Consider the following 26,860-nt stretch of genomic DNA (forward strand, 5'->3'; position numbering starts at 1 on the left):
GAATCCTGGTTCATCAGTGTAAGCATCAAAAAGTCAAAGTATGGCCATTAGTACTATATGAACATATGAGAAGAGATCTCTAAAATGCCACTAAGCATTTGATAAATTTTTCAGAACAGAAGCAGAAGCTTTAAGCCACTCATCATATTGTGTATCATTGCAGCAATTGTTGCATAAACTTCATATAGCACAGCAAATGTATGCAAGGGTACAATCAGAGAAAGCTTCTCTTCAGTGATGTATATGCATCCTCCATTGTGAAATATCAATAATAATTTCTTTAATCCTTTCCATAGCTATAGTCTGAAACAGTTGCTCTACATGGTAATAGGAGAATGATGCACAATACTCCGAATAATTTTTTCAAGATTTGTGTTTCACAACAGCAGTCAAATACATTAGTCATAGTCCAGTCATAAACATGATGACTCAAATCTAAACATGCTACATGTCAAGCACAGTGTGGGCTCCATAAAACAATGCATTCCAGGGGTTTAGAGATGTCTTTTAAGCCAGACCTGAGTGTTTCTCCACCAAAGCTAGCTCTGGAGATTTATTTATGGTGAAAGTTTGCTGGCTAGTCATAAACACTTCTATTCAGCTTTCTCGATGTACATCAGCTGGCATATGTTGACCACATCTAGGATGGCATATGGCAAGTCCTCCCAAGATGGGATGTGTGGTGCTCTGCTTTAACAGCACCTCCCAACACATTCACAGTTGCTTTAAACACTATTCAGTCTTTATTTTGAAGATGCATGTAATGCACAGGCAGGTATTAGCTACAAACACGGCAGATGTCATAGGATTATAGTTTCCTGACACCATTGGCCACAGTAATTTCTTAGTGATATCCTTTCTTCATCCTGTTATTTGGGAACTAAACACAATAAAAGGCCATGTGGACATGGTACTGGGCAGCCAGCAGTAGGTAGCCTTGCTTGAGCAGGGTTGGACTGGATGATCCCCAGAGGTGCCTTCCACCTAAACCTTTCTGTGATACTGTGAACTATGTATGAGCCAATTTCTAGCATAAGAAGAAGCTATTTCCATTGCTACTACTATTTTAAAATTTACTACTATCGAATAGTAGTAAATTTTATTTTAACCATCTTTATATTACCAATTTCATTTCTTTATTTCTCTTCTCAAGGTTCTAAATCACACAATCTATGTCTCTGCTTGGTTTTAGTTTATGCTCACAAAGTGTTAGAGACTTCTCTGTAGTGGAAGTTCCTAGTTATAGAGGATTTTTAAAGGGGTTCCTCAGCAAAAATAGCAATGATAAATCTTCAATAATAAATCACTAGCATTTGAGATTACTGCCTCAGTGTTGATATGACAGTTTCTCAAAGTGCAGTTTTAGCACATTTTCTGCATGTGAGCAGCAGCATCTTGAGAATAATTTTTTAGGACTACTATGTAGAAATGCAAAAAAATATGTACTGGAAATATTGCATGTCATGAGCCCTTGAATCAACAGCTCTATCACTCCACTTTGAGGCAATATTGTATTGAGCACATAGCTGTTATCTGAAGTAGGGGAGGGTACTTTGAGCAATATAGAATAAACTAAACTAGACTAGAATAGAGTGGAATAGAGTAGAACGGAATAGAGTAGAATGGAATAGAATAGAATAGTTCAATTGGAAGCATTCTCATTCACCAATATTTTGCACCTTTTCTGTTTCAGTTTTGCTGGATGCTTATTTTAACTGCTAGACTGAAAATCCCATTACATAGTTCTTCTATTAACATGTGCACTTGACAGTTGGCTTCCAAGTATGTTCCTTTGGTTAAAAAGTCCACCAAATAAGTCTTGTACATTACTGTCTAATTGGTAAAATAGAAGTGGTGAGGTTAAGTATCCAGTACCTTTCTCCTTGCGTAGTTGTTAGAGGCTGTATAACACAGTGTGACACATCTGCCAGTACTTCACACCCACTTGCTCATATATAAATGACTGAACAAAGGACAAAGCAATGAAAAATCAAGCTTTGCTTTTTAAATAGGAATGACAACAGAAATATTAACACATGCCACGCGACACGTTATGGGGAAAAAATGGAGGGAAATATTGTAATATTTTGTAAGTGATTAAAAAGTCTGTTAGCAATTACATATATGTAGCTAACATGTTTTGAGAATATATACAAAGACTAAATTTGATAACATGCAAATAAAAATGCTTCATTCTGATATTTATTTTGTGAGAAAATACAAACAAGGAAAATAGCTGTTAATATTTTTTTTTTCCGTATTAGTCAAATGTTTGTTGTTGTTATTAAGTAAGATTGGTATAAAACCTTGTCATAAAAAACCTACATTAATTATTTTTAATCTTTGATTCACCAGTTTAAACAGCTGTATTGCTTTCTACAACTTCCTGAGTAGGGCAAATGGAGAGGGAGGTGCCAGTATCCCTGGTAACAACTCATGGGATACACAGGAACAGCACAAAGTTGCAGCAGGGGAGATTCAGAACGGATAGTAGGAAAAAATTCATTACTCTGAGGGTGGTTAAAAACTGGAACAGGCTTCCAAGCAAGATGGTTGATGCCCATGGTGCAGCTGACAGTGGTCAAGAGGCATTTGGGTAATGCCATTAATAATATGCTTTAACTTTTGATCAGCCCTGAAGTGGTCAGGCAGTTGGACTTGATGATCTCTGAAGGCCCCTTCCAACTAAACTATTGTTCTCCTCTCTTCTCTTCTCTTCTCTTCTCTTCTCTTCTCTTCTCTTCTCTTCTCTTCTCTTCTCTTCTCTTCTCTTCTCTTCTCTTCTCTTCTCTTCTCTTCTCTTCTCTTCTCTTCTCTTCTCTTCTCTTCTCTTCTCTTCTCTTCTCTTCTCTTCTCTTCTCTTCTCTTCTCTTCTCTTCTCTTCTCTTCTCTTTTCTCTTCTCTTCTCTTCTCTTCTCTTCTCTTGTTTAGAAACATCTTCCATCTTTTGTTTAGAAAACTAGAACAAAAATTAAAGCACATAAGAAAAACAAAAAGTACATCCTATTTCCCTTCTGACCTGATTGATATTTGCTTTTCTGTTTCTTGATATGTTTTATACGAGGCAGACCAAAGAAAAATTGTTGGCAACTTGGTTTGATTTTCCTTCAACCTTCAAACTTAAAATGCAGAAACAATGCTAATTTCAATTTTAGTGTTGCCATAGATACAGTTTCTATGATGTTTTATCTATCTATCTATCTATCTATCTATCTATCTATCTATCTATCAGTTGTTTAGCTAGATATATTCCATCTTTTTTTTTCTTACTTTCTTATTTACCTTCCATGCTTCCTCTTCTTTCTCTGCACCTATTCCACTTGCTTAATTTAATCAGGTGTTATTCTTTTATCTGTTTATTTATTTATTTATTTATTTTAGTATTTTGGCGCACTCACTCCCAATCCACTGTTTGATATTTGTATCCTGTAATATCCCACAGGTAGTGTCCAATGTGTCTCGTTAGGCTTTGAGTTACTCTTTCTTTCTACCATTTGAGTTGCTCTTTCTTTCTACCACTGAAATTCAGGGTAATTAAATTTGCTTTGCATAGTTTTGCATTGTTTTAGATATAGAAAGTAATAGAAAACAATGCAAAATGCCTGCAGGTCTAAAAGTCCCCACTTCCTGTTGTCAGGTTGTACTGGATTTCTCTTTGATTCTGTTTGTGGTAGACACACACTGACACAGCATAATACACATTCTGTCTCTGTCGACACTTTTCTTGTTCTTTGTTTCTCCCACAGGCTCTTCTCTCGAATTTTCTGTTTATAGTAAATACATACAACAGCAACAACTCAGAAGGCACTGACTGTGTAGGATTAATGTACCTACTCATCTGCAGTCATTCATCATTGCTGTTGGATTGCAGTTCAGTGATGTACTGAAATTGGATGATAACTGCTGTTGGTGAAAATGTTTCATCCCCATTATTAAAAAACAAAACAAACAAACAAAAACACAACAGACAAACGTGACTTTATTAGTCCTTCTTAACATGCAGGTGGCCATTTTATTCCTATTATAATATGTACAATTTCTAAACTGATAAAGAAGGAATATGTAAGACCATGCCATTAGAGAACCTATGTTTTCCCATATCAATTTTGCCTTTTATTCTAGGGATGGTAGCACTAGGTCTATGTAAATACAGTGACGTAACTTTGGGGTTTTAACTTATGGGTCTAATTTATGAATCTTTTGTATATTTACTGGATAGATGTAGGCTCCAAATTGTGATGCTCTGAATAAGCATCTGTAGAGAGCAAACTTAATTCTTCATACTGTTCAGGAAACTATGACCCTAAATGGGGCACCTAACCTTGATACCAAGAGTTAGCTTCTGTTTTCTGTTTTCTCATACTCTGCACTATTTGGCATGGCCACATTTAAGAAACGTAGAGCTTGATTCTCCTTAAATAATACTTGTTGATTTGAATAGGGTTATTTTCAATGAAGAGGTATCTTAAGTGACATTCTGCCTTTTTTGAAATTGGAGCAATATGACAATTCACTTTTGGTACCTCAAGGCATTATTATTTTATTTTATTTTATTTTATTTTATTTTATTGTATTGTATTGTATTGTATTTTTGTGTTAGATTTTTTTTTTTTTTTTTTTTTTTTTTTTTTTTTTTTACCAGTAAGTTTTTTTCTGTCTAGTATTCTGTCCTACTGGGCACTTATTCCAGACTTCCCCTAGGTCTTGGAGGAAGTCTAATTTATCACCTTATTCATCTTCAAATATTCATCTTCTGGCTTTTTTTGTTGAAGTTATCTAACCTGAATTATCCAGGTTAGATAATAATGGATGGATACAATTCCAAGACAGACATGATCAGAGAATGATATTGATTAGCTGTCTATTGTATAGTGTGCTGACTATTGCCTAAGTATGGACTAAAAGGAAGGGAAGAATACATACAAGCAAATGAGAGTTGCCGATTTTTACAAACTAATTTGAAAGAACTAATTCTTAATGAAAGATTCAAAGATACAAAAATAATGTTAAGCTTCATCCTGTACAAACTGTGAGCTCTAGAAAGCAAGTCTTTTTGTGTCTCCTTTTACAGCTTTTCTGTTCTTAGTGCCTGGCTGGATCTGATGGTAAGTTAACAAAGCCAGGATAATTATTTATCACTTGCTATAATTACGTTCTTTTTGTCATCAATGGGAATTCCTAATTTTCTGTCTATCTTCCTCTGAGCAGTTCCTCCACCCCCGCCTGCTGGGGGGGGGGTGGGGGGGGGTGGGGGGGGGAATCAGCTCCTCCCCATACAGCTGAACTAGTTTAACTTGCAGTATTTTTTAGCTAGCAGTAAGTAGCATGGTGATTTATTTATTGAGGAAGTGGGACTTGTCACATCTAGAACAAGCACTTAAACTTCAAGCAACAAGTTTAAGCAGTCTACAGGCAGTCAGGGAAGGGATTAATTCCATTCCCAGGTAGGCCTTTAGAAACTATCAGATGAACATATAGATAGGCACAACTCTAGGAAATGTATTTCTGCACCTTGCCTCCAAGATAGAAGCTGTATATTAGTTTCACTCTTATATCTGTGTCTACTCTGTGAAGAAAGCACATGATAAACAAACCCTTCCAAGTGGTGCTTTCAGTTTCACAGCCACAGAGACAATCTCTTTTGATTTCAGTGTTATGTTGCTTTGTTTCAGTTGTCAAATAAGTCATTCTGAATTTACTTAGGTGTTGGTGAGAAAAGAAATAATCCCTGGGCTCAGTATTTTCACTTTGAATACCTTTTTTGTAACAACTTAATAAAATGCAAATAGAGATTAAAAGATTTCTGAAGTTATATTTGGTGATAGTTCAGGAACCTGTGCGTGTACAGTGTGGCTTTTTGTATCTGTGTTTTGTAGAATTGTTTGTTTTAAGAATTGAGCAAAATTATTTGAGACAGCAACATCTGCCTTGAAATGTACAAACTAGAAAGCCTGAATTTTAAACAAGTAGATGCTGGTTTTTGTTTATTTGTTCTTGTTTTTATTTTTCCTAATCATATTAGCCACATGAAAGACTTGTTAAGAAAGAGCTGGCATTGATCACTTTTAACAAAGTGAATATTTATGATTATTATCTCGCATAACCCAAATAAATAGTATAATTGTGCACTTTAATGCTACTGTTTTTCTTTTGTGTTCAAGAAATGACTAACTGCATTATTAGCAAGTATTTATATAGAAGCCCACAGTTTAGTTACTGTTTCTGTGGCTGACAATCTAGTAGTACCAAAACCACTACAAGGGTAAAATAAACACAGATTAAATATCTAAACGAGTACAGGAAAGGTTGGATATGTTTAAATAGCAGAGGTACAGTGATTAGGAATCTATGTGTCCTCCAGTGTATGAACCTTTGCAACGTGAGTGCTCTCATGCAGTCCAGCCCATTCTTTTAATGGGCTGTAGTAGGGCCTGGACCTTCCAGCTGTGAAATTCCTGACTCCTCTCTCCCAGTGTGCTGTTCAGTGCAAGTATCCAAATGTTTGCCTTTCTGTCTCTATTTTCCTGCCCATCCCCTATTAGTGATAGTTATATTTTCCTCCTGACAGTTTGTCCTTGATTGCTTCTCCCCCACCTTCCTCTCCAAAGTGATATTGTCATATTTTGATTCCTTGATATCAATGTCTGTTACATGGTCTACTTGCTGTGTGCTATTAAAAAATTATTTTTTTTCCTCCAGCTATATATCTGATTAGTATTCACCACTTTGAAAAATGCTTCAGTTTTACTTTCCCTGTGGGTTTTCCTTTAAGAGTGTTTACTTCAGGCAATGGACAGATTATGCTATCACATTATAAAATCCTAATAATGGGATATTAATGCCTAATAAAATGCCTCTAATGTACTGTATTTTGTCCAGTATCTTTTATAGAAAACTATTGAATAGTTTTCCCATAGCAGTGGGTTTATTAGAAAGGAAAAGTAAAATGAAAAAGCAGAAATAAAGCTAGCTGTATACATTAGAAAATTAGAAATACCAGAGTCTATCAGTCTACAATCTGTTTTCAGTTTCCAATTGCTCTGGCAACAATAATGGGGTTACAGTAGTGTGAAAACTGAATCAATAAAATCAACAACATACCCTTTGAGTGGTATAGCCTATGGTATGGCAGACAATATTTCATTATACATTTGCCCAAATAAGACTAAGGCACTATAGGAAGGGGTCACTATAGGAAGGAGTCACTATAGGAAGGTGCACTATAGGAAGGGGTCAGAAAATATAATGGTGGGTATTTATGTTCCTCTGAGCATGACTGATGTGCTGCTGACATTTTGCTCAGAGTCTAGGATTATTGATAGGAAATTAACAGCAGTCAAGATGGTTTTTCTCTTCATTTTTTTTTTCCCAGTTGTGTTTTACTTTCCAGCATGTACATTGACCGTGGACTGGTTGCTCTCTGCAGAATATTTGAAATCCAATGGAAACAAAACTTTATTGCATAATGTGGCTTCCCACTTGCTGTAGCAAGCCTTGTTTCAAGTGGTGTGTTGGGTAAAGCTCACAGAGTCTGAGTTCTCTGTCCATGGAACTACACCCTCAAAGGCTGGTTTGCACCCAGCCATCTGTGCAAATTGGATGCAGATTATGGAGTAAAAAATAACATGGTGCTTATGGTGCAAACAGAAAGACAAATGATACATGATCCGGCACTAAATCTGAGAGAGGTAGCATTACAGAAATGGTTTCAAATAACTTCTGTCAAAAAGGAGTTACTGCTGGCAGTGCATCATTGTGAATTGCTCTGAACTTCATCTGGTTACTCCCAGATCATTGGAAAAGCCTGTATCTTCAGATGCTTTGAGATCAGGATGTGTTACCTGACCAAGTCTGTTTTTCTACACAGACCAGGTTGCTTTTTTCCCTCTCTATTGTGTATTGTTAGCTGCTGTATATAGAGAAGAAGGTCACGGTGGTTGTTGTAGTTGCAGAGTTATGCTTTCTGACAGTTGTCCAAAGGTCAGGCTGCTTGTGCTTTTATTGTCTGTCTTGAGTGTACATAAATAAATGGAATGCATTGAGGAAAAAAATCCCAAACTGTAATAGTTCAGAGGATCTTTTTAGATGAAATGAGACTTTATTCTTATACAAAGCGTTGCATAGAAGAAAGCAAGGAAAACATACCAATTTGGCTTCTATTTAAAATGCTCTCTTAAGACTGCCAACGTGAAAAGAATCTGAAAGAAGCCAAAGGAACCAGTGATCGTTACACTGATGTGATGGCTAAAGTGTCTTCTTTAAAGGAGAGGGTTCCTCTATAGCTCTCTTCTATCAGTAAAAAATTGCTACAGAAAGCAATTTACTATATGCTGCCCAGAATTAATAATCTGAGTTACAGATGGTTCCCTGTTCCAGGTTCCCTATCTAAGCTGGAACCAGTTAAAGGAAAGACTGAAGGGTACAGTGTTTTTCTCAAACAGTACTACAGTACTTTTATTTTGTTCAGAAACTGTTTTCTCTGGGAGATACACAGCTCATACTGACTCAGCAGTTGACACAATGAATCTTCTTCTCAAGCTGAGGTTTCTGTGTTTTGGTGACAGCATAATATATTGAAGCTGAGACTGATAATGGTACTAAGCAATCATCCCTTTTAAAACAGGAATTACTTTGATGAACATTAACATGAATATCAGTGTAAGTACAGGGTGTGCTTAGTACTATTTAACATGACCTTTATTTTGATAATAGCTCTAATTAGGTGGCATTTTGTAGAAGCTGACAATCAGTTGTGTTTGTATTATTACTGTACATCCTGGATTCTGTTATCTGCAGTTTTGTGACTTTCACTCTTTCTTTACCGTTGTCATCGTACACAATGAGTTTAATTCCTTGAGGAAATGAAACATCTGTGAAATACTTAAGTGTGCTCTGAGGTGGGTACATTGAAAAAGAGTGCTCCTCAGGGTTGTAGGTTCAGTCCCATGTCAGTGTAAGTCCATAGACTTCAGATTGGGTCATCCAAGCTATTCCAGTGGAGAAAGAGACATTAATTCAGCTGCACCAGCTTCCTGAATCAATGTACCACAAGCAGACTTTTCTAATAACCAGCATAACAATTAGAGCAAGACCATTTCTTTAGGTCTAACATCTTTTAAAGACATGCTACATGTTTGCATAAGCATAAAAGTCTTCAGAGAGTAACTTGAATTTCTTTGTCATGTTTTCTTTCTTGGTTCTTGGGAGTGAAAGTAAATTTCACACTTTCTTATGACTCTTTTGCAAGTGTTGTATTCAGTTCTGTTGATGGTGTTGTTGACGAGATGCTGGTTCTAATTCAAAGCTCTTTTCTGTATCCCTTCTCTTACTGATGGCATGTATATGCCCTCTGCTTTACCTTAAACCCACACCAAATCTGTGAGTGGAATTGCTATTAGGTAGGCTTGGAGGGAGTGAGTTTACACACAAGTTAAGAAGGTTAAAAAGCACCAGCTCTCAATATCATCTTGTGTGGTGGCAGAGAATCAGGTCTGGCCTTCCCATTAATTGTACTGTTACTTCTCTATAGCAAACTGCAAGGAGAATTGTTTGTGAGATGTTGAAAAGCAAACTGCTATTACGTAACATAAAAATCTTAATTTACAGTGGTATAAAACATAATTAAGTGTTCCTCTTTTACTTTTAAGGCTATTTTAGGGTTCCATATAGAAATTTTTATCTCAGCTGTTAATTCTAAAAATCTCCTTTTTGTTAGTAAAAGTTCAGATTCTCCCAGGTTTTCTATACTGTAAGATAATGAGACTTTGGGAAAGATTTCTGTTTATGAAACATGACATTTTTCATCACTGATAAGATTTTGTGTAATGCAGATAATGGAGAAGCCAAATTTGAACCTATAAAAGTCAGTGGAGTTTAATAGGAACTAATAGCAACTGCTGTTTAAGTAATTTTTCTTTTTCATTATAATTCAAGTCTAACAGTCCTACTACTAAATTTCATGTACAGCCAAGGTTCTAGATGTAGATGAGCCTGGATTTCTCGAAAATATGTAGGCATTGTTCTTTTAGAATTTGTGAAAATAAAATTTTCCTTTGTATGCATTTATACATCATCTTTGAGGCTGCCTTTTTTTTTTTTTTTTTTTTTTTTTTATCTTTTACTGTGCAAGGAATTAGTAGCTTGAGGATACGGATACTGAACATCAGCTGTAAGGTCATGTCTTTTTTTTCCCCCAAGCAGGAGGGGGAGAGCTGTTTGGAGACACAACCTGTGGTTCTGACAGCTGCTCACGGTTTCTGCCATATCATTAGAAACCAAACAATTCATCAGAACTCTTGCAGATTAAGATTAGAAGAAAGCAAGGATGGAATACTGATGAAAGGGGAAATATGGAGGGACTGAGGTCCTACTCTGTGTATATCACTTTATCTGAAACACTCTCATTGTAAACAGTTGTTGAATGTTTTTTACTATTCAAGATCAATATGAAAAAATAATGGATTTGTTAATCAGATAAGAACTTCAGTATGTTGTTTCAGAGACCAAAGCACACATCGTTTTTAGTTCTGAAGGTCATACAGTCTAAATTCACAAGGCTAATTGGAAAGTTTGATGTTTTCATAAAAGAATTTTAGAAAATTGTTTTTAAAGGCCTTTTAAAGGCACCTTTAAGAAAGGTGCAAAAAGTGCTTCAGCTTTGAGTAGGGTAAAATATGTTAAAGAACTGACTAAATTACTTTTTTTAAATGGTGACTATTTTTACCAAAGATATTTCCACCCAATAATACATAATAGAAGAATGCATAATTGAGCATGGCAGACAGGGACCATTGTGCTCACAGAGTTAAAGGTGCATTAGTGTTTCTATTACAGTCTTGTGTATTTTATGAGGTAAGATGGTTACAGTAATTGGTTTGAGACTGAAACGTAGCTTGAAAGATTGAGACCTGAGATTAGAAGTTATATTTTTAGAAATGTTTTCTGGGAATTACTTAAACTACCTTGGTTTGTTTATGGTATACTGGATTCCCAAGGTCCCCATTAAGGTTCACAGTTGCATTAAAGACAGTTTTGTACAAACAGGTAGGTAGTCACAATGCCCATGCAAACAGTTTACAATCTCATACCCTCAGCTAGCACACTGCAATTGAAATAGATTCTTAGTCCCATCAGATCAGGATCTTTGACTGTATTACTGACTGAAGCATGGGTCTGAAATTAGGTTTGGACATACTGAGATTTCTCTGCTTACTGGGAGCTTGAGGATCAATATGTCCATCCAGCATCAAGAGGGCCAACTTTGAGGCACTGAGATAGTGGATAGAACTGTTGGGTGCTCATCCTTCTTCGCTCCTCAGCTATGCAGGCTGGCCTAGAGGGAGCAGGAACCTATTCCGATGTTTAATCCCTTTCTTGGATGTGTTCTGGGAGACCTATGCTACTGACTCAGCACTTGTGTGGACCAACATGAGGAATGGTGGCATGCAAGCCAAAAAGACATGCTGTGTTTCTCTGCTTGGACCCAATTATCTTGAAACTTGTGCCAAAATACAAACTAAATAACAAGGAAAATTGTCCCCACTGTTTTAAAGTCCCCACAAAACAATTTATGTTACATTTGGCTCATGCTCTGTGTTCCGTACCTTTTCTGTGGCTAAGTAGAACTGTTAGAAAGTTCTCTGTAACATTTACTAAGTACCTCAGAAAAGGAGGGCTGGTTGCTTTCTCACTTTATTTTGAGGTAACTTCAGTTATTTCATTACTGCCTGTTTGGACTGATGGGAAACAGGCTGAGGTTGCTGTCATTGCCAAAAGTGGGACAAGTTCTCCACACCTTGTTCTGTTCCTATGTGTATCTTGAGGACAAGGATGTTAATTTTACCTTGTCATCTCACAGAATGATATCAGGAACAAGTAATAGTTTTGAGAGCAAAAAAAAATCTCTTACATATCACATTGATATATTTTCTAAACTATTATTTTCAAAAATAAACATGAAAAGAGTTTCTCTTTCAGCATGAATGAGATGTTCCTGCCACGTTTGGCATGAGGTATTTCTGTTTTACTCCACAGTGTTAAAAAAAAGTCTATATGGAGTTTGTCACAGAGCCTCAGGTAGTCATCTACTTGTTGTAGAAGAGGATAGGAAGATATATACAGAGTTTTTATATACAGATATCCCTGTATGTAAGGGACTATATTATTAGAAATATTTGTCTTTTCATACTGCTAAAATGTTGAAAAGCTTTTTATGCTGTGTATTAATTCTTGCAAATTGCTTGCCAATTTAATATCAACAGCATCTAAACAGTAAGTAATTGCTTATGATAATGAGTACAAACTAATTTACTGGAATATGTTAATATTCACAATGCACTTTAGAACAGCAGGGTATTCCAAGAATACTACTCTCTTGTTTAACTGCAACATTTAGGTTGCATTGTTATTACAAATGCTGGCAAAAACATCACAAACCAGCCTCTCATTGAATAGCCACCTTACTGAGACTCCAGCCTGTGTGGGCAAGGGATATGTAGTGTCCTTTGGGAACTAAACAGGATATGAACAAAATGTTCTAGATTTAAATAAAAAATCTTAATTTCTGATTGATGTTCATTACATGTACATTTATAAGACAGACAGAGAGACTTCCTTCCCTTATTAATTGTAAAATTTAGTTTAATGAATATCAAATCGACGGGCATGCAGTCACTTTTTAATGTTTGGATATTGTTGGTGGATCTACTCTTTGTGTGAGATGCAGAAACATCTCTAAAAGAAATAAAGTAGTTCAGGAGTCCCCCAAAATTCTGTATTATTCCTTAGCTGAATATGCAAGATTCTTTTTTATTGTGTTGGACTAATTATTTTTTTCTTTGTTGGCAAACATTCTGTTTCCATTTGTGTGTTTGTTTGTTTTTTTCTCCACAAAATTATATGGATGTTTGTTGAAAAATTGGTTATCTCTCAGCACATTTCTGCAGAGAATAATTTTTCAAGTGCATTGGTGTTGCTTATAGTTGTGAGGGGCTATAAACCTCTTTGTGTGTATTACAATAGTGTTTTATGAAGTAAGGCTTCCCAAACTAGTGAAGACTGATCACCATTTCATGAAAAATAAGCATTCATAACTTCTTCCAGTGAGTACTTTGGAAGTGAAGAGCCTACACAAAATGACTGTTCTAATTAGGCCAGGTTAGTCTTCAGAGGGTGATAACTACTTACCTTTCTTGCATCCATGAATGGTCATAGCTTATAGTACTGGCATATGAAGTATCCTATTGGACACTTCAGTTAGACCCCATTGAGGTGAATGACTAGCTGACACCTCAAAACTGTTTTGTCAGGTTCTCTCTGAACACTACTGTGGGATTCAGTGATTAAAACTCTGTTCCCTAATTATGCAACTGTGTAAAACAGTGAGAAGCATAAGATGCTTATTTTTCACTGTGGTTCTTCATCCTCGGAAGCTGGCATTGAATTGTTGCTTACAAACAACAGCATAAGGACTTTCCAAAGAAGAATGATAGCAATTATCATAATGACAAGGCATATAGCACTTTTGTGCCAGACCACAACTGGAAATCTATTATGTAGCAGGAAGGAAAGAAATAGGAAGGAAGTGAATTGTCTCAACCTGGCTGGCACCTGCCAACTTTTATTATAATAGTATAATCACCTTAAAGATTCAAATAGAGCCATATCTGTGTGCTCCTATTAAACAGTATTTATTTCATGTGCAAATTTGATAACATAAGTAAACACTGATGTCCCAAAATCAATCCTTTGAATAATGACTAGGAAATCTTTCCAGATAGAGTATCATTTGGAGAGGCTTATTTTTATTTCTGGGTTTCTCTTGAGAAAATCAGCCAGATATTTCTACACTATATTCCTCTTTTCCCTGATACTTTTCCAAGGTTTGAATGCATGTTATATTGGTGAAGATTAACTTTGCTTTTAAAATTAGAAGATTTTTAAAATCAGTTACTACACTATGTATAAAATGAGATGAAATGTCATGAAATTTTGTTATTGATCATCTGCTTCCATGGTAGATCCACATGCTTCGTTGATGGTTAAGCTCTGTTTGTCCAAAGATTTAATATGTTACTTTTTGCTTTTGTTGGAAGAATGCTTGCAATTTTTACAATTAAGGATGTAACAGATCTAAGAAATCATGTTCTTTCTGGTTTTATTCAGCTATTGCCTATGTATGTATACTTAAAAACATTCAGAAGTTCTATTTGTACCACAATATTTTTTTTTTTTTCTGATAGCTATTAGTAATTATCCGTCGGAGAGCATGTACACCAGAGAACTTCTTACTCTTCACTACACTTTCAAACAATATCAAACTTCATTGCATACTACCCATAGCACAACTTGCTATTTTTAAGAGGTTCCATCTCAGCAACACCTTCAATGTTGCCAATACTGTGTTTTTTTCTTCAGGTACTAGAAGCACCTTATCTTCTTCCAGTAGTCTGGCATCTGTCATCCTTGTTATGCTTGTATCATTTTTCAGTGCATTTAACAGGTTTGCAGTTAGCTTCACTTTTATTTTCAGCCTTCTAAGTTTTTACTAATATGAGAGCTCCCTAAACTTTTTGTGATTTCTCAACACTAAATAATGAGATGCACTAGGAAGTGCATTTAGTGAGGGAGATAATATAAATGTTATTTTAAAATAAATAAATTAATAAAAGAAAGGATAACTGGAATATTGTATTCATAAGGAAGCCAGTAAGAATGGTTTTAAAACAAAACAAAAGGAAATAATAACTTAAGCTAAAAACACACTAGACATTTGAAGCTGACCTCCTGACCACTGTAACATAATTAAATAACTTTATAACAGCTTTTTCAAACACTTGTTCAATTTCTTCATTTAAAGAACTGAGGTTTGGTTTTTAAAGGTCACCAGAAATGCTGCAACACTTCTGAAAATTGGGACACTGCAGTAGGTGCTTAAATAAAAAAACTTCAGACACTTTCCTTTGCCTGAAATCATGACATTTTTATTAAATTATTTGAAAATATGAAAGATTTCTTTGAAATTTTGATGGACCTATACAGAGAAAAAACAACCTCAAATTGAATTTCATGTTTTATTTGATTTGTATACACATCTGTGCAGAGCTACTTTTGCGTGAGATATGTTCAGATCTTGGTGCATAAGCAGTTTTGTCTTCAACTTGCAGGCCTCCCAGTTGAGTCAGCAAGCTTGGAAACTCTAACTCCAGTTACTTGGCTTGCAGAATTTTTAGCATTTGCCAGTTATCTATTGAGATTGTAAGGTCCCTAGACCAGAACCACTGAATGATTTCACATAGGCAGCCAGAAGATGGTATCAACATTTGATCATTTGATCTCTATCAACCTGTGTAGTATTTGAGCTAATGTCCTATTTCCTGCATCCTGTCACAAATCCCTTCAGCTAACCAGCACCCTAACTATGTTCTTTTTATATGTGTGCACCACTAATAAGCCTTAAGAAGCAAATGATATAAGAAGCATGCACAGTCCATGTTTTTGAATGGGCTTTAGTAACAGTGGTTAAATTGAATTATTTTGACATTTCTTAATATAAGGAGTTTGGGTCCAAAGCAGTCCTATTGTCTTCAAAACTACTTGAGTTTTCTGATTTAATCCTTCACTCTGATACCATCTTTACATACAGTCTAAAAAAATTTCATCTCATTCATTGCCTTCTCATATGCGTTTCCTGACAACGCCGTTTCTGCTTTTTTGGACACTGTTCAAGAAATTTATCTTTACCTATATGTAGACAAGGTTGTAGGAGGAATTATTTATATTTGACTTACATTTATTTATATTTGACTTACATATATTTGACTTACAATTTCCATCTGACTTTTTGGCAAACTTTCAGAGGCAGACATGTTGTATCCTTTTTACCTTTAATAGAGTTATAATGGGTAAAAATGTTTCATGTTGACTACAGCATGACATTTATAGCAAGCTTTGATTTCCAAAAATATGTATTTTTCTAACCATCCATGTTATATAAAGGTATGAGGCATTAATCGGGAATTACTTGATTTATGTTTCATACAGAAATTAGTTTTGAACTACCATCCATACTGGGAAATACACAGCCAGTGGGGAAAAAAAAAAAAATCTGAAAAATTCTGGAGAAGAGCAATAATTATCTTTTGCCAGTCTGTGTCAGATTTGCTTTAGAAAGGCTGTACTATTTCATAAAAGAAATAATAGCTTTTATATAAATGAACATGGTAATGAGATCAACAATGAACAAAACCCAGAACTTTTTTATTGTGCACATTTTAAAGCTAATCAAAATAATTGTATAGAATTGGTGCCTAAATACTACCAAGTCCATTGTCATTCTTTAAATTGACTCATGTTTTGTTAGTAAATCAGATGAACAGATACTCTAATTTCTATATACTGTTAGGAGTCCTTTCAGCTAGCTCTTGCTTAGCTAAGGTCCTTCGGAAAATTATATTCATTTTAGACACAACTGAAAGCTTGTTTAAATTGAAAGTTTAATATGCCTACTTAAATTGTGTAGTACTTTACTTCAGTTAAGTGATCTAATCTAAATCAATGGGGTCATTCAAGGTGTAAGATGCTACTTGAGTAAAGCTATTAGAATCACTCCAGTTGGAAAATCCTTTAAATTATTTGACATTTTGATTTTAACCTTTTATGTTATTTATAATGGTAAGAAGGATGGTAACCTATAATACTGATAAAGACTGCATAAGAGATGTTCTTTATGGGTATATCCATCTGTCGAACTGTCAATACACACAAATTTTAGTGACCCTTAGTGACCCTACTGAAATCAGTAGAACTAGATATCCTCATTGTAGATAAATACTTTTCCTTGAAATATGTTGTTCCAAAATCAGCAAAAATAATGAATCCTGATATCTTATGGAATGCTGCCTTGTTTACTAAATGTCTGGCTAACACAGCACACTAAGCGTATTGATTGGCCTATCAATATACAACTCTAAAGGTCCCTACAGGCTATTGCCAAGCAAAAATTATAGTGGTTGAGCTCTACAGAATTCTCTTTCACCTGGTTATTGATTTTTATAAAGTGATAAGAGAAAATTTTTGAAATTTCTGCCTACTTCTATCTCAAATTTGGCTGATTTTGACTATTAGATTGAAAAGTTGATGGAGGATGAGCAAAGAGATCATCAGATAGATTGTGCAACTCCATAAGCTTATCTTCCACAGAGAAAATTTCTAAAAATAGGATATTTAAAACTAGGGAATTAAAATTACAAGACCAATTGGAAGTGGAATGTAGTATATTTCCCCTCTTCATTATGGCATGCAGTATACAATATAAATTATTAGTTACAAAGCACGAAGTCAGAAGCAAGCATGTTTGTATTTGTATAGCATTTTCAACATTTACAGTGCTTTAAATATATTTGACAATTTCCCTGCATAATATATATATATACATATATATATATATATATATAAATAAATTGTCTTGCATTAGCGGGTAAGATATACAACTTTGTTAATGGAGAAGCATTTCACTGAGTTCTCAGCAAATGCAGAGATTTAACCAGTGTCAAACCAAGCTTTAGTACAACTGGCTAAAGCCAAATGTGGACTTGCACATAGGTCAATCAAACCAGTGGCCAGTGTCAGGTTGATCTCTCCTTTCAGACAAGAGTCTGGTGCCAGAAAATCAAATTGTGGGAAGACCCTAGATGTTTTAGACAAGTCAAAGTGGTATTGTGCCACCTACAGGTGTACTGGGTTGCAATACTGTCCAAATACCATTGTCATAGATTGGAGGAAAAGAGGAGTAAAATAGGAGTGTTTTTCTTGTTTTGTTTGTGGTTTTGTTGTTTGTATGTATGTGTGTGGAGATGGGGAACGTAGGGCTGAGCTGATTAAGATACCTATAGCAACTATTGTGGTCCGAGGAAAAGACTTTGCTTCTGTGTTACTGCCTTGAATCTGCAATAAATGTCACTGCAAAGGCCAGGATGCTCAGTTTGACTTGAGACTGTTGTTCTATTATCACAGAGACCTTTACCTGGAGACAGCCCTTGGGGATAGCTGAATATAATAAGCCATGCACAGTGCTGTTTTATAGATCCCTGACAAACCTTGGAGGTAGTGTGATGAAAAGCCTTGTAGGATATGATCAAGCAAATCAGAGTCTCTCTAGTGGTTTGGGAAGAAAGTTTTACAATATAACATTAAGACGTGCTTGAATTAATAGCTACATAGCATTGTTTCTGTTTGCCAAGATGTGTAGAAGGCTATGTCTTCTCTACTTGTTTAATAGTGGTATTGGCTGGTTGATAGGTAATCTGGAAGAGGCAGCTGACAGCAGCAATGAGGTGATGACTCTTCTGTTTTAGCATCTTTTATGTACCAGGCATACTGCTTTGTTTATTCATTTTAATGAATTAATTCAGCTGATCATTGAGCTGGTTGAGGTCATCCTCATCTAATTATTGTTTGGGTGAAACCTCTTGAGTAGAACTTTTAAGACACGTCCCATGCTATGAAATAGGCTCCAGTTCTAGACTACAATCAATGCAGTACTAAGCTATGCAGGGATTGCAGTAGTATCATAAGCAATGCTGGAAGTTTGCGGATTCAGCTAGCAGAAACTGCTGTACACATGGTGTTGCTTCAGAAGGTCTCTTTTGCAGAAAAGCTGTTTTGAGCTTTACTGCAGCTTAGTGAAATGTGGGTGCTGCAGAAGGCTGATGATATGCCCACAGACATCTTCCTTTCTCTGTATTTTCTTCAGTATCTTTACCTGCAGTGACAAGATGAGATCATAAATTAAGATGTTCATAAGCAAAACCACCAACAGCCTATGTTAATACTGGTTTGGTCAGTGAGTCTTCTTACAGTTTCATTGATCATTCATTGTATCATAGTGTCAGTTAATGTAACTACAGAGAAATTATGCTATACAGTTGGTGAGCTTACAGTTGTGTTGGGTTTACATGCCAACGTTTTGGTAGCAGGAGACTGTAGGAGTGGCCTCCATGGAAGAATCCAGAAGCTGCCCCATGTCAGATAAGGGCCAGTTTCAGCCAGTTCCAAAGGGACCTGCTGCTGCCCAGAGCCGAGCCAATAAATGATGTTGTTTGAACCCCTGTGAGAACAGATTGAAGAAAGGGAAAGAAAACTGCTGCACATCAGCAGCTGGGAGAGTGGGAAGTGAGAAGCAGCCCTGCAGGCCCCAAGGTCAGTGCAGAAGGAGGACAGGGGGTGTTCCAGGCACACAGCAGCGGTTCCTCTGCAGCCTTTGGAGAGGCCGCTGGTGAAGAAGGCTGTTCCCCTGCAGCCCATGGGTCCCACATGGAGCAGATCTCCACACTGCAGCCCATGGAGGAGCCCCCGGTGGAGCAGGTGGATGTGGCCTGGAGGAGGCTGCAGCCCATGGAGAGGAGCCCATGCAGGAGCATGGGCTCTGGGGGGAGTTGCCGCCCATGGGGGACCCATGCTGGAGCAGTTTGCTCCTGGGGGGTGGACCCCGTGGGACGGAGCCATGTGGGAGCAGTTCTGGAAGAGCTGCTGCCTGTGGGAAGCCCAAGCAGGATGAGTTTGGGAAGGACGGCATCCTGTGGGGGGGACCCTATATTGGAGCAGGGGTGGAGAGTGACCGTGAAGGAGCAGTGGAGATGAAGCACTCAGTTTTCAGGAAAAACTTTCTATTTTTGTTGTTGTTGTTGTTGTTGTTGTTGTTGTTTGTTTGTTTCTTTGTTTGTTTGTTTTTTAAGATGAGTGTGGTCAAAGGAACATTTTAAATATACTATTGTACCCTATTGTCCAGGAGTCTAAGAGGTACCTGGCCAGAAAAGGAGACATTTCTCCATTCTTATAACTTTAGCTTGAGCTTTTTGAAAAATTCCATCCAGTACACCTCTTCTGCTTTTAAACAGATGGTACTTAAAGTAGCTTCACGTAGTTTTTACAGCAAAGCAGTTGCATTCCATATTCAGGCTCCTTACTGGGTTAGGGGGGAGAGGTCAGGAGTCTTTCAGGAAGTGTTCAGTTTAATGTAATCTTTAGTTTGAAAAACTTCTTCCAGCAGCACTTCCAAACTACTTCCTATGGTTAGCCCTAATGGCTGTTCCCTCCTGACCTCAGCCCTGTGGCATATGTTATCTGTTTTCTGTAAATAATTAATAACACATCAGAGTCTAAGAAGAAATAGAAGAGTTGGTTTGTAACCCATCATAAAAATGATCAACTGATTAATTTTAATCATTCCCTCTTGCTTCCCATGGCAAGGTCACGTTTTAGACTTAAAGCTTTAATTTCTTTATTTATATTAGAAATCTGTAAAGTAATACATATGGAAATTTTTGTACTTTTCTGAAACTTCAGCCGTGGACAAGATGAAAATATCTTCTCTTTATATTTCAAAGTATAAAGAGAAGTATTAAATCGAGACTTATATGCTCCACTGAACACCACAAGTGTGATTAATGTCTCTATATAGATGTTTGTGCAAATGTGTATACACGTTTTGTACTGTAAATTCTTCACTCCTGGTAATTAGCAGTAGCCTGCACACAGAGTCTCACTGGATTCAGCAGGTTTATCAATGCAAGTAATTACTTACCAATGGGAATAAAAGGGTTCACATCCTAGCCCAGAATGAAGAAAATACTGATAACATACAGAAGGAAGAAAATTACATTATTGGGTAATTTATTGTTATAACCAGTAACGTTTATCCTTCTTTAAATAAAAATAAAAACAAAATAAAAATTACTTTACTGTTAATGACAGTGCAGCTAACAGTTTACATTATTGACATTTACAGGCTTCAGTCTTTTGTTTTCAAGCTGTACTGTGGTAGAATCATAGTCTGCTGGGGTCCAAAGCTCCATAAAACCACCACTTTCACTTCATAAGCATCTTAAGTCTGCCATTTTCCTGTTGAAAATAACCATTAAGTTACTGACATTATAGGGGGAAAAATGAACTATATAAATTACCCTTTGGTGTAATATACCTTGAACACCAAATTGAGATGAACACAAGGAATGTAGAAAGCTGTTGATTTGTTGATGATTTGAGAAAACTATTAAACTATATTAGATGTGACTTCAGAGGGATAAATATTGAAAAGCTTTGCAGTCTTAAACAGTAATAAATACAGTAAATGGATACTAAACAAAATATTTATCTGCTTAATGCTGTGTAGGTAAGCAGATGTCCTTGAGTTGCTGCTAGGCTGTGCTGAAATAAACACACTATTTCATAAAGATGAATTTTGCAAACAAACAGGACTTGAGAGACTGAGGCCATTAAAAACCGTTACTGTATCTTGACCACTGGCAGTTTGTTACAATAGGAACCATGCATTCACTATTCAGAATTTCAAAGAGCTGTATGGACATTGTGTAGATGCATGGGCACATAAAGAATTACTCAGTAAATTCTGTGGCTGAGAGATATATCCTGGCATATTACAAACTTGCCTACTTGTAAGTACTGTGCTGATGGCATTGCTATTCTTGACTAATTCTGCTGCTTTCAATTCTCTGGAGATGATAAATCCCAAACAATACAGTGCCATAAGCTATAAGAGGAAAGGAAGATGGCTGGTTTTCAGTGACAATGTTCTGAAAGAACAGCAGAGACATTACAAGGTTTCTCAGAGACCATAAAATCATTTTATGGAGCAAGTGAATTAGGTTTCCTCTGTTGTTTCTTCACATCCAAAATTGATAGTAAACAAGGCAGTTTTGAACAACTACTCAGTTTCTGGCTTTTAATAGTTAATGGGGGGTTGGAACATAAGCTTAGATCAATCCTAGCATAATACATTTTACTTTATTATATTTGTCTTTTTTGAAATATAAACATTAGAGGACCTATTCTCAAATAGCTTATGAACTTATTTCTTTTCATTTTTTTCTTCATTTTTTTTTTTTTGTAATTAATACAGGAAATTAAAAGAATGAGACTCCCTGTATAGCTTAGACAAAGGCAAATCTGTATTCATCAACATGGATTAATCAGCCTGTTACCAGACACACAGCGTGAAGAGCTACAAAATGTACAGTTATAAAAATAAATAAATAAATAAATAAGAGAGAAGGTTTGACATAAATAACATCAGCCACGTGTTGTTATGGATAAAAGATAACTTTTAAAATTTTGATGTTTTTTCTACATGATTTAAGATTTAAAGTTAGATTTAATCAGCCCTACTGACATTGACCTTGGTATTAAAGCTGCAGCAGTATGGAATGAATTGCTCTTCATTTGTTTATTTGAGGGGCAGCATTTAACAAAAAAAAAAATACAACAAAGATTCACTCTGAACAAGAACAACGAAGTGTGTCATTGTTCAGATCTGGAGACTTACTTCTGGGTCATGTTATTCAGTATGACTCTGCTATCGCTTGGCAGGCTTCTTCTTTGTATTTTATATTGGGTAAACACATCTGTTGCAACCAAGAAAAAGAGAATTATGCCCTCCCACTTAAATCTTATGTACTACTCAAACATTATGATTGGTGACATTGAGGTGTAAGGAGTTGATTTTTCTTAGCCTTCTCATTTTTGTTATTTACAAGAACTTCATTCCCAGTCTGATGTGGTATTTTATGAAGTCAAGAGAAAGGCTGTCACTGTTTTTAATGAGCTTTGGATCAAGCCCTTAGTTTTTCAGCAATACAGAATAAATCATTTCAATAGGGATATCAATGTGACCTCCACATATGAAGATCCAAATTCTGTCACTCTTTAACTGGCTCAAGGTTTGAAGTCAACACAAGCTGCAAAAATGAGAACTTTGGGACCATCAAGGATGATATTACTTGTTCTGTGTATCTTTGTTTTGGGATGTACTACAACTGGACATTCAGCCATCATTACCGAATAGCCTGCAATGGATTATTGTGCATTTCAGAGCATTGCATATGGGAAGGTTGGGGTGGTAAAGTAGGAGGTTAGGTTTTTGTCACACAGATTCCCAAACCAGACACATTTTGCATGTGTCTGTTACCAAACCTTTTTATGGCACAGCCCGTACCTTCACTGATCTTGCACAACTCTTCATTCTGATGATAAACCACAGTTTCTCTTAGAGTGTAAGTTAAAACTTAAATGCCAGATTTGCTACTGTGTTTGTCTTTGCTAAAGAGATTTGACAAGTTTTCCTACAATACATACAAGTTTGTATTTCGCTATCAAGAGAAAAGCCAAGAGATTTATTTGAAGCGCAGTGCTGTCCTGCAAGTGTTGATGTAAATTGGTCTTTACTGTATTTTTTAAATGCTGTGCACAGTACATAAAATACAATGGCAATATACTGGGGAAAAAAAAAAAAAGTAAGAAAAACAACACACAACACAAATGAGTAGGTAGGTAATTCCACAAAAAAATATATATATATTAAAAAAATGTTAGAAATAAATATAGGATACCATTTCAAAAAGGCCAAGTGACCTTTTTGCTTTGAGACTGACTCAAAGCAGTCTCACTCAGCAATAGAGTAAGATTTTGAGACGTCTAGAAATTGAAAGAGTGGTGTAGCCATACAACACTTCTTGTTTTCAGCTTTAAGTTCTACGTCTCCAAAGGTTTTTAAATACTCTTTTAGGCTCGCAGCACTTTTGGTCAATCTAAGAAAATAAGAAAATGACAATTACAGTGTTATGCACTTACTCCTTATGTGGACATGGACAGTACGTAGAGTATTTTGGGGAGCATAAACTGGATTACATTTAATAAAATTAACAGTATCCACACAGAGAGCCAGTTTAGAACAACTAGTAAACCAGACATCCGTATTTACTATGCTCTGTATCTCCCTAAGCATTTACTTATCTTTGTAGAAAAGAAGTGGACAGCCCATAGTGACTTCCTAAATGAAAGACTGAGCACATGCACAATTCATATGCTGTTGTCAGGATAGAAGTTTTAAATGGAAAGTGTCCAGATATGCTTCTCTTTTAGTTAACAGGAAATGTGCTGGTGATGAAGTAAAGCATCTGAGAGCTCAGTGGTGTAAGATTACAGCACTTGTTTAAAAATAAATAAATAAAAAAAATACGTAAAAAAAAAAATTGTAAGTGCCCTTTGGAGATAATGTGCAAACTCTTATAAGTTACACAATAAGCATTATGCAAATATGCCATTGTTTTCTTAGATGGTAGAATTATGCATTTTTGTTCTGACATGTAAGGTATGTTTTTATCCTTCCATTTGTTATCTCCGTCTGTCACAAGCTGATAAACCTCAGATCTGTAGAAGTCTTATCTGACTGTATTAGTTGATGTCTCTCTTTGCCGTGCACAATGACATATCACATAGAGCGTATCATTTTCATAGTGTAAATATGGAGCTGCATTTTCGTCAATCATGAGATAACTGGAATTACTTGATTTCTTCTCCATGTTGGCCCAGTTTGGAAAACCATTTTATTCATTTCATGTTCCACACATCACGGAAACGTGTTCTTAATTTCAAGCATATGCTTAAGAACTCTTTTGGATAGAAACGCATTTTTGAATCAGAGTCATGGTATTTTAAATTACTGTATATGCAGTTATGCTATATTCTATATAAAAACACTAATATTAAGCTTACTGCAAAATTTTCAGAGATAAAGAACCCTCCAAGTTGAAATATAGCATTGTTTTGTTTTACAACTATATTTGTTATATGAGAACATCTTGGTTTTTGTAGAGCACATCATTTCCGTGTGGGTTTGCATTGGCACAAGTGAACTAATTCTCTTTTATTTCTCCTTTACAGCGGGAACAACATATATCTTTAGCAAAGGTGGTGGACAAATCACTTACACGTGGCCTCCTAATGATCGTCCAAGCACTCGTGCAGACAGACTGGCAATAGGTTTTAGTACTGTTCAAAAAGAAGCCGTGTTGGTACGAGTGGACAGTTCTACTGGGCTTGGAGATTATTTAGAGCTGCATATTGTAAGTATTAATAAAAAAAAAATGCATGTTTTTATCCTTGTCTCAATTGTTCTTATATTTTGGGTGGGCTTTTTTGTTTGTTTTAATGTAAGTATAGCATTTCGCTAATGAACTGTTCAGGGTTCATAGTGAATTAGATGATGATGGTTTATAGCATTCAGTAGTGTACAGGATTTCAGGCATTCTCAAAATACCGTATACTTTATATAGTTCTCCTTTATATGACTTTTCAATTAAAAATCATACTGTGACATATGTACAGATATAGCAGTTTACTGCAATCTAATTACATAAAATGGTATTTAGCAATGTCAGAAGAAGGTGTATTAATCCTGGAGGATTTAATCTGGAATCTGCTAGAGGAAATACAGTATATCACAATTGACTGTGCTTATTGTTAATACTAGAATTTATCCTCTGATTTCACCATTCTATTGTGATGACAAATTGTAAGCAGAAAGCAAGATTGTCAAGCTAGGAAGTCTGAAAAAGTAATTTCAGCTGTCCTAAAGCAAATAACTAGCAATCAAAATTGAAAGCATCTGGATTTTTATGGCAACATAAATAAATGATCAGTTGAGATAAACATAACTAGGGCAGTATAAAATGTTGTTGTTTAGATTAGTCTCAAATTTGTTAATATATTAGCTTGACTTTGATTTAAGAATCTTGCTACTTTCAGAAACAGAATAGTTCCTTTTGAATGAAATTACTTATTGATCTACAACCAATTACACTTTTACCCTCAGAAAACATTCTGCAGTGATCATTTTCAAAACTAGAGGGAATTATGGTATTCAGTCTTCCCAGGCTCCTTATTTCTGTAAAGACACTCTTGCATTGTGGTCCAAGGTGATTTTATTTTATTTTATTTATTTATTTACTGTCTTGAGTAAATAGACAAAGAAAGAAAGCCTTAAAAAATCAGAGGTTGTGTTTACCATTCTCTTACATTCAAAAACACAGACAAAACATCTGGCTGGTATTGTAAAATCTTAATGTAAAAATGTGAACAAAGCAGGTTATCCCAGGTGCCAGAAAAAGTGAGATCCCATATCTTTCAAGGCAAGTATTGGATTGCTAAAGAGCAATCAAATAAAAGTTTGCTTTCCAAAGCCATCTCTAATATCACGTGCCTAGTTATCATTTGCCCATTTCTTTGCAGCCTGAGACCAGATCCACTGGCTGTGAAGAATTGTGGTGCTTTCATCTCATAGTGTTATCTTTGTTATTAGTGTATGAAGGGATGCTTGTATTTTAGATTTGCTATACCTAAAGTCTACCAATTCATATTTGTGCAATCTCTCTCTAACCTTTTTTCCATTTTAAAGCAAAACATTGGGTTGATTAATTATAAGTAGGATGTCAAAGGGCAAAAATTATTGCCCAGTCATGAGCTTTGCTTTTACCTAAGTAACTTCCTTATACCTATGCTGTAGCATATAAATGAAAGAATAATAATTGAGAGTTTTCTATTGTCAGAAGAACTATCAGCTTAGTAGAGATGGGGAAAAGCACAGATTATCTTTAGCAGTCTTTTGAAACTCCTGCATGTATTTACTGTGTGAGGTGACTATGGCCTCCTCCTATTGTCTTCGCAACGGACTTTGGGAACCTCTCTGAAGCATACTATGCTTTAGAGAAATATACATGATAACTATACAGAAAGTTCACTAGAACGAGCCTTGACCTTCTGAGAATTCCTCCCCTTTGTTCTCACTCTAAAATGGAGACACTAGAGGATTGACCTGAAATCCTGACATCTAGCAAGGTGTCAGATCTGCAGGATTTTTTTTTATCACTGTTAGATAAATTTTGGAAATCTTGGAAAACTTCTAGGATATAATTGCTGAGAATCTATTTCAAATAAGAAGTTGAAAATCAGCATTTTCAAAAATACTCATGGGACCTAAGAATATATGTCATTAAAGTCATTGGAACTA

The 26,860-nt window shown here is 35.8% G+C and overlaps 1 protein-coding gene across 4 annotated transcripts in view; it reads left to right on the forward strand.

The window, feature by feature from the left end:
* The window catches only part of NRXN1 (neurexin 1), a 715,037-nt gene that overhangs the window by 472,517 nt on the left and 215,660 nt on the right, over positions 1-26,860 (forward strand). For all 4 annotated transcript variants that reach the window (XM_082756025.1, XM_082756020.1, XM_082756021.1 and 1 more), the window contains one exon: positions 24,736-24,917. In XM_082756025.1, coding sequence (XP_082612151.1) covers positions 24,736-24,917 — 182 coding nt within the window. The remainder of the gene's footprint in view (positions 1-24,735; positions 24,918-26,860) is intronic.

This window comes from Aythya marila (genome assembly GCF_965140915.1).
Source record: "Aythya marila genome assembly, chromosome: 3".
Taxonomy (NCBI): Eukaryota; Metazoa; Chordata; class Aves; order Anseriformes; family Anatidae; genus Aythya; species Aythya marila.